General features: G+C 41.1%; 1 protein-coding gene across 1 annotated transcript; it reads right to left on the minus strand.

Annotated features, from left to right (window-relative positions):
* Positions 1–730: 730 nt before the first annotated feature.
* Positions 731–9,033, minus strand: rtca (RNA 3'-terminal phosphate cyclase). The gene is made up of 11 exons (XM_029147055.3): positions 8,873–9,033; positions 8,621–8,721; positions 7,983–8,126; positions 7,614–7,737; positions 7,375–7,433; positions 6,077–6,218; positions 2,608–2,729; positions 2,037–2,095; positions 1,497–1,591; positions 1,318–1,422; positions 731–968 (listed from the first exon to the last, which is right to left on the minus strand). The coding sequence occupies exons 1-11, from the start codon at positions 8,921–8,923 to the stop codon at positions 870–872; spliced, it is 1,101 nt and encodes a 366-aa protein (XP_029002888.1). The 5' UTR covers positions 8,924–9,033; the 3' UTR covers positions 731–869.
* Between the last annotated feature and the right edge of the window lie 660 nt (positions 9,034–9,693).

Genomic DNA, 9,693 nt, shown 5'->3' on the forward strand with positions numbered 1-9,693 from the left:
AAAGTTAATAAGAAATGGTCAGATAACAGAGGGTTTTGGGGAAGAACTATTAAATTATCAATTTCAACCCCATATGTCAGGACAACATCTAGGGTATGGTTAAAACGATGAGTGGGTTCATTTACCTGCTGTGTAAAACCAATAGTGTCTATTAAAGGAGTTAAAAGCAGTGCTGAGACAGTTGCTGTCAACATCTACATGAATGTTAAAGTCTCCCACTACAATGACTTTATCTGTGCTAAGAACTAAGTCAGATAAGAATTCAGAGAATTCAGTTAAGAACTCCGAATATGGAGCAGGAGGACGGTAAACAATACAAAACACAACTGGCTTCTGAGTTTGAGAGTCTGGGTGAGAAAGGCTCAGAGTGAGGCTCTCAAATGAGTTATAATTTTGTTCAGGAGTAATTATTAAATCTGATTTATAAACTGCTGCTACTCCTCCACCTCTACCTGTACTTCTAGGAACATGATAGTTTATCTGACTCATTGGAGTCTACTCGTTTAAAGTAACATATTCATCCTGCTGCAGCCAGGTTTCAGTGAGACAGAACAGATCTATGTGATGGTCACCTAATCTGTTTGAAGATCAAGACCACTTCACAAGTCAAACAGAAAAAACACACCCAAAAACTCTAACGATGGAGAAGCTTGAGTGCTCACACTTACTTTCTTTCCTTTGCTGTCAACACCAGACACAAAAACACAAACTTTACATTAAAACACAAGTGTGAATATGGGAAATGATTTTATTTACTCATTTGTTTATTTATTACAGTATTACAGGAAACACCCTGAGAGACAGAAACTAGGAGGGTCAGACAAGACAGGAGCAGTTACCAAGTCCAGAAGAGAGTGGTGGTGGTTTGGCTACAGGTTGGGGTTCGTGGCTCCTGACCCTTGACATTCAATGATGTGAGTGACATTACTGCTCAGCCCTTCTTCGCACTTTGTTATAGTGAATTTTGCCTAAAAATGAAGGTATATAAATAGAGAGAGAAATTTAACATGTTTTAATTGAACATGTGAAGAAACAAAGATCTTTTATCACTGCGCCTATTACCAACACTGTGACACTTACCAACGAGGATCTCAAATTTAGAATGTTTTAAATTAGAGCAGGATGTGAATAATATTTTATTTATGGTTTCACCTGACTTTAACTCTCAAGGTAGAAACCTTGTAACAGAAGTTGCATCAAAACTGTAAAAAATACCTAAAACATAAGCTTTCTGTCGCTCAAAAGGACAGACGACAGTAAAACGCGATCCTTTATTCTTTTAGTTAAAGGCCTGAAGCCTTGAGCGACGGGTCAGACCTGAGTCAGCATCTCTGAGACGTGGATTGCCGTCTGTGTGTGCAGAGTCACTGCCCCAGTGCGAATCCGAGAAGTTCCTTTTGCCAACGCCATAAAGATGATAAGCTAAAGACAAAAATGAGATCAGAGGTTAGAGAAGGTTCACAATAAAATCCGAGGTCAGGTGGTGCATGTCTCACCTGGTCTTGCAGAAACTCGTCCACGCAACCGTTGTGTCTGATGTTTCTCAGCAACATCTCAGCAGCTTCGATTCCAACTTTATCAGCATAGACACCTGAGATTACAAATGACAGTGTAATGACTGCACTCTCAATTTGAATGTCTGAACGGGCCAAACATGCAATTAACATGTCAACATAACTAAGCAGACATCATCCTTTTATAAATTACTGAAACTAACAAAAAGTTCCCTGTAGACATCTGAATAAGTCACATTCACACAAGTGTTTCTTTAAATCAGTTTAGAGGCAAAAACACTCTAAACTAAACACAGGTTTATTTTGTGTCTTATCTTTAATTTCTGCCATTTGATATATTACGTTCAGCAAATTGAGAATTGTGTGAATTACAATTCCCATAATGTTTTTTCTCTTTAGTGAAGGACTGATTGAATTTTGCACACTGAAACTATTCATTTGGTTGTTACATTAGATTATTCAGCAGGTTTGTGTGTGTATGCTGCCGTTTGATGGTCAAGTGAGCAACCTGCACCTACTCACCTTTCTTTCCCAGAGCTGAACCAGCAAACAGGCAACCTGTGGACGACTCAGCAATGATTCTGAAACACAAAGGAGTTGAAGAGCTGCACTAACTACGTTACCACTAACACTACAAGGTCTTTGGTTTGCTTTCATATCATCTCTGCTGTGACCTGTTGCTGTTGTCCTGTTGCTATTGTCAAATCTAACATTGTCAATGTTTAATGAAGGCAACAAATTGAATTAAAGCAGTTTCAAGTAAGTTATACATTCATAGTTCTGTATAGACAGCAAGCCAAAAAATACCCGCATATATTTTTATTAAATAAAAACACAGCTACAGTGGTTCCAACTAAAAATAGCACTTGAAAATCATCCAGGTCAGGAGTTGATGACACATTTGACAATGTTATATTTGACTTTGCTGTGATTTAATCTTATTTCTTGTGGCGTTTCTTCATGAGGCGTTAAAACTGCTTGGTAAAGTACCTTGACTTGACTGAGCTGCAAATTGGTGCTTATATGCTGGCCTAAGCGAAGTCATTAATACCCAGGCTTCTCCCAGGCAGCAAAGGAGCTTGGAAGCACTTACATGATGCCATTGCCATTACCACAGGCCTTTTCCTTCTCCTGCAGTGGTTGGATGTTGATGTACAGCTCTTTAATTTCCTTCCTGATGGTTCGTACAGCAGCAGTTGACATGTCTTTAGCCAACTGTTGGACAAAAACAACACATGCTTCCAGTAAGTCATTAAAACTAACATTGAGTCGGTGTGTTCGTTCGCCAAAACAATGTCGGACTCCGTAGTTTTCTCTGGACCCCTCCCCAATGTGACCAGCGATGACATGTATAGCCGGCTGTCATCGCTCCACCGCTGGTTGTCTAGGTGGTGTCCTGCAAACGGTGTGGGCTTTGTGGCTAATTGGAGCACTTTTTGGGGAAAACCTGGGCTGATTAGATGAGACGGCGTCCATCCCACGTTGAACGGAGCCTCTTTGCTCTCTGGTAACATGGCCATGTTGCTTAGTCTCCCCACTCAGTGACAACTCAGAGTGGAGCCAAGGACGCACTCACTCTGAGCCTTTCTCACCCAAACTCTAAAACTCAGAAGCCAGTTGTGTTTTGTATTGTTTACCGTCCTCCTGCTCCATATTCAGAGTTCTTAACTGAATTCTATGAATTCTTATCAGTTTTTCTTAGTTCGTAGCACAGATAAAGTCATTGTAGTGGGAGACTTTAACATTCATGTAGATGTTGACAGTAACTGTCTCAGCACTGCTTTTAACTCCTTAATAGACACTATTGGTTTTACACAGCAGGTAAATGAACCCACTCATCGTTTTAACCACACCCTAGATCTTGTCCTGACATATGGGGTTGAAATTGATAAATAGTTCTTCCCCAAAACCCTCTGTTATTTGACCATTTCTTATTAACTTTTGAATTTAGCATAATTGACCTTACAATAGCTGGAAAGAAATGTTACTATAGCAGATGTTTCTGACAACGCTGTTGCCAGATTCAAGCAGATGATTCCATCATCTTTTGCCTCAATGTCTCGTAGATACACAGCGAACAGTCACCTTAATCCTTATGAACAGGTTGACTGTCTTGTAGATGATGCTGCAGCTTCTCTACGTACAATGTTAGACACAGTGGCTCCTCTGAAGAAGAAGAGAGTGAATCAGAGGAGGTTAGCTCCGTGGTATAACTCAGACATCCGCAGTCTAAAGCAAAGGACTAGACAACTAGAAAGACAGTGGTGTTCCAACAAAATAAATGTAAACTGCATTGCATAGAAGGACAGTCTAATAATAAATAAAAAAGCACTTGGGCTGCTAGAAAAACATATTATTCCTCCCTAATTGAGGAAAACAAAAACAACCCCAGGTTTATTTTCAGCACTGTAGCCAGGCTGACTAAGAGTCATACCTGTGTTGAGTCTACTATCCCCTTAAATCTCAGCAGCAATGACTTTATGAACTACTTTACTAATAAAATTATCGCGATTAGAAAAAACATTCAGCAGCGACCTCTACCAAATGACAGAAAGCACTGTCTAGATCCATCAACTTTAAATTTACTAAATCCTCTGTCTTACCTAGACAGCTTCTTCCCCATAACTCATATGGAGTTAACCTCAATAATCAACTCTTCCAAATTGTCCACTTGTCTTTTAGATCCAATCCCAACCAGATTACTCAAAGAGGTTCTACCTTTAATCAGCTCGTCCATATTAAATCAAATGAACCAATCTTTACATTTAGGCTATGTACCACAGGCTTTTAAGGTGGCTGTGGTCAAACCTCTATTGAAAAAACCAACCCTGGACCCTGGAAAACTAGCCATCTATAGGCCCATTTCAATTTACCCTTTATTTCAAAGATTCTTGAAAAAATCGTGGCTAAACAATTATCTGACCACCTGAGTGGGAATAACCTGTATGAAGATTTTCAGTCAGGATTTAGAAAACATCATAGCACAGAAACAGCTCTGGTGAGAGTCACTAATGATCTTCTATTAGCTTCGGACAATGGTCTAGTATCTGTCCTTGTCCTGTTAGATCTTAGTGCTGCATTTGATACAATTGATCATAACATTCTATTACAGACACTAGAACATAGAATCGGGATTAAAGGAACAGCATTGGGATGGTGTAAATCATATTTGTTGAACAGATTCCAGTTTGTTCATGTTAATGATGAATTCTCCACATGCACAAGGATTAGCTATGGAGTACCACAGGGTTCTGTGCTTGGTCCAATTCTGTTTAGCCTATACATGTCTCCTCTAGGTGAGATTATTAGAAAGCATTCTATTAATTTTCATTGTTACGCAGATGATACTCAGCTATCTATGTCCTTGGAACCAAATGAAACAGATCAACTAGTCAAAATTCAGGGTTATTTAAAAGACATCCAATCCTGGATGTCCGAAAACTTCCTTCAACTAAACTCAGATAAAGATGAGATTCTTATTGTTGGGCCTGAAAATCTGAGAGAGACACTATTGAGTCAGATAGCCACCCTGGATGGCATACCATTAGCTTCAGATTCTACTGTGAGGAACCTTGGTGTCATCTTTGACCAGGATCTCTCTTTTACATCATACATTAAACAAATCGCCAGAACCGCCTACTTCCACCTTAGAAATATGGCTAAAATCAGAAGCATCCTCTCTCAGAGCGATGCAGAGAAACTGATTCATGCATTTGTTACCTCTAGGCTGGACTACTACATTACACTACATCAGCTTCTCTGCACTGGCTGCCTGTAAAATGTAGGATAGAATTTAAAATTCTCCTACTCACATACAAAGTACTCAATGATAAAGCTCCTTCTTATCTTAAAGACCTCATAGTTCCTTATGCTCCCAGCAGAACGCTTCGTTCTCAGAGCGCTGGGCTACTTGTGGTTCCTAGAGTCTTTAAATGTAGAACGGGGGGCAGAGCTTTTAGCTACCAAGCTCCTCTCCTCTGGAACCAGCTCCCTCTTCAGGTTCGAGAAGCTGACACACTCTCCACCTTTAAGATTAGGCTTAAAACCTTCCTTTTTGATAAAGCTTATAGTTAAAGATGGTTCAGGTCACTGGCAATGATTGTTAGTCACAGGAACCATCTCTTAGTTAAGCTGCAATAGACATAGACTGCTGGGAGACTTAATTTATGCACTGAACTCCTCTGTTTCCTTCTACCTCTTCTGTCCAATAACCTCCCATCATTGTTCAACTAACCCTCTCTCTCACTCTGTCCTCCACTCTGTCCTCCACTCTGTCCTCCACTCTGTCCTCAAAATTTGGTGTCTGTGATGGGCAGCTGTGGATCCAACCATCCTGCCTGTATCCAGTCTCTGGTCCAACCGTCCTGCCTGTGCTCTGTTGTTGCTTGTTGTTGTTGCTGTGCTTTTCTCTCTCTCTCTATCCCCTCACCCCAACCGGTCGAGGCAGATGGCTGCCCACATCCAGTCTGGTTCTGCTGGAGGTTTCTTCGTCACATCACAATCATCACATCACATCACAATAAACAATAGCTGCAATTCTCAAAACTGTAATGTGTATTTACTTTAAAAGGCAGGACGCCAGCGACAAACGCTTTGCCGTGAATCTTCGTGATGTTGCCTCTTTCTGTCATGGTAACAGGCTGTAGCTCTTTGACTGGATTCACCGCCACCATCACCTCCCCTCCACCTTTTGGATAGTAGCCCCTGATACAAAAACATACAGTGAAGAACATAAGTATTTAAACATCCTGTGATTTTGCAAGTTCTCCCACTTATAAATCATGGAGGGTCTGAAATTCATATTGTAGGTGCATTCTCACTCAGATAGAATAAAAAAATTCCAGGAAATTACATTGTATGATTTGTAAAGAATTTGTCGTGCACTGCACAAAATATTTGAACACCTGAGAAACAGCAAGAATTCTGGCCCGTTACTGTGCCTTAAAAAGTCCACAACTATTCCACTCATTAATCTAAATTAGTAGCACCTGTCTGAGTTCTTTAAAGACACCTGTCCACACCATGGTCAGTTAGAAACTACTACCATGAGCAAGATCAAAAGAGCTGTCAAAAGACACCAGAGACAAAATTTTGGACTTCCACAAGGCTGGGAAAGAACTACAGGGCAATTGCCAAGAAGTGTGGTCAAAATAGATCAACTGTTGGAGCAATTGTTAGAAAATAGAAGAGTCTAAAGACGACTGTCAGTCTCCCTCAGACTGGGGTACCATGCAAGATCTCACCTCGTGGGGTATCACTGATGATAAGAAAGGTAAAGAATCAGCCCAGAACTACAAGGGAGGAGCTGGTCAATGACATGAAGAGAGCTCGGAGAGACCATCTGAATGATTCAGGGAGGCATTGGAGAATGTCATGTGGTCAGATGAGACCAAAGTAGAACTTTTTGGTCTAAACTTGCCTCGTCATGTTTGGAAGAGGAATGAGTTGCATCCTAAGAACACAACATCTGGAGTAGTCTTTAATCCAATTGAACACCTTTGGAGGGAGCTTAAAATTAAAAACGGGACTGATCTGTGTGGAGGAGTGGGTCAAAATCCCTGTGTGTGAAAACCTGGCCAAGAACTACAGGAAACATTTGACCTCTGTAATTGCAAACAAAGATTTCTGTACCAAATGATTGACACTGATTATCTTAGGTGTTCAAATAAAATTTTAAAAAATTCTTTAAAAATCATACTATGTGATTTCCTGGAAATTTCTTCTTTATTCTGTCTTTCAGAGTGAAAATGCATCTACAATGTAAATTTCAGACCGTTCCATGATTTCTAAGCAGGAGAACTTGCAAAATCGCAGGATGTTCAACTACCTCTACCTCTGTTTCAGGAGACGGTAAATTCACCTCATTCTAAGGTCACAGTCAAAATGGACTCCAAACCGCTCCACGATGGGTTTAAAAACCTGCAGAAAGAAAAAAAAATATTCAAACAAACAGTTGACTTTTAAGTTAAAAATGTTTAGCTTTACTGAAATAATTAAAGCACCGACAGTTTGCGTTCTAAATTTTTAAAGTGTATTTAAAGCATATGCATGTATCTACAGAGAAAATATACATTAGGGTATTTTCAGTGTGACACAGACCTTGAGAGTGTAGTCGATCTGTGGAGCCATCTCAGCATTAGTTCCTCCCTTCAGACAGAACTGTGTGGAAGTGTCTGAGTACAATGCGCAGGGTAAAGCTGCCTGCAGCAGCAGACACACACTCCTGATAAACACAGTGTACATTAATAAACAGTTACATTGAAAAAATACACCAGCAGCTTTATGCTGCTCTGAATTATACTTTATCTGTGTAAACCCATTTCATCAGCTAACCACAAACAGGTCTGCGGCTCTTTATACCCCTAAAAAACGTTTTTGAGCAGATTTCACTTTGCATCTCCAGAAACATTTCACCCCATCGTCCATTCAAAGCTACTGACAAAAAGCATCAAATACAGACGGTCTCACCCTGCTGTCTGCGTGTCTGCAGTGTGGTTCCCAGACTGGATTTTGCCTGGAGTTAAACTAATGTCTGTGGAGCCGATGCTGGCTCCCTGCAAACTGCCAGAACACAGATCTGAGACCAGCTGCAGGCCACTGAGGTGCTGTGGTCTGAAAACACACAAAACCAAATACGACTTAAAGAGTTAAGCTAATTCAATCCTGCATCATGACTGATCCAATTTGTTCCGCAATTTTTACTTACATTCTAAAGCTTCAGCAAGTTAAATTTAAGATGTTTTCAATTACCATCCAACTCTGCTAAGAAATTTTGAAGCTTTATAGGCATTTTGCAACAGACGTGTTAAAGAAAATAAAAATTGTCGAAATAAAACGGGACGGCAACGGGACGTGTCTCTTGACAAGTTTAAATGACGCGGCAAGTAAATTTGTCGATCGTACTATGCCCAAGATTGAATGTCCGGCGCTTCTTTTCTTCTTGGATGCTGTAATTACGAGGACAAAACAACATCCAATTTTACCTGGAAGCTGGACTAAATTCAGACAGAGAGTAAAAACATGAAGGACAACAACCAAGTTAGCCAACGCTAGAAGTTTAATGAATAGGCTAACGTTAGCCTATTAGCCAGGAGCTGCCAACTCACCGGAGACCAGGTGTACTCCTGCCGGCTCTGATTTTGGTAACTTTGATGGGGGAGCCGGTCACACAGCTGAGCGCCGCGGAGACTCTCAGGATCTGCCCGCCCTGCAAACAATTGGCACCGTGGAACAGAGCAGACAACAGTGAGCTCGGGAGCGGATGCTAACCGGCGCATACCCGCCGCTCTTAGCCTTGTGCTAGCCTCTTAGCAGCAGCTTTCCTTACATTGCGCCGTGAATCAAGTGTAAGTACTCACTCCCTCCATCAAGCTGCCGTCTATCTCCACAATCGCAGCGTCCATCTTCATTCACAACATTAAACTGTAACTTTGCCACAGAAACGTTCGGCGCTGAGCTTCAGACACTTTCCTTCTGTTTTTAGTTCTTCTTCGCCAGAAACCGCAACTTCCGTTGACTTTCACAATAGAACAAATCTTCTGTTTATCTAACAAACCAGTTTTAAAATAAAACTAAGTATATTTGCTACAGTTGATGATTGTTGTTATTAAATGAAAATTTTTCATTTAATTTAAGTGTCATTGCTTCATTTCAACAATCAGCTATTAAATGGAGCCGGGTATTATGAAGTTTGTGCGACTTCCATGTGAATGTAACAATAGCAGTAATAGTGTAAAACTAATGTCACGATGGTGACACAGAATTGATGTTAGTCTTTAGCCCATGGGAAGCAGCTAGCTAGCCTCACTCAATTAGACCTTGCGCTGATGTAAAGATGTAAAGAAGAGGGAGTGGGGGAAGATTAACTGCAGTTACCAGGGACTGGTCGGTGATCCACACCACCAGGATCGGACACTGGGATGTCATTCGGGCTTGAGAAATGTGGGAGGCAACTCCTAAGAAGCCAGCTCAATGGCAAGAACAAATCCCGGGCAATAAACAGCTACGCCCTGCCAGTGATCAGATACCCTGCGGGAATAATAAGGTGGCCAAAGGAAGAGATACAGACCACAGATGTTAAGACACGAAAGCTCCTCACCATGCATGGAGGGTTCCACCCCAAATCCAGCACCATGAGACTGTACGCTAGCCGCAAGGAAGGAGGCCGAGGACTAGTGAG

Source organism: Betta splendens, chromosome 4, assembly GCF_900634795.4.
Source record: "Betta splendens chromosome 4, fBetSpl5.4, whole genome shotgun sequence".
Taxonomy (NCBI): Eukaryota; Metazoa; Chordata; class Actinopteri; order Anabantiformes; family Osphronemidae; genus Betta; species Betta splendens.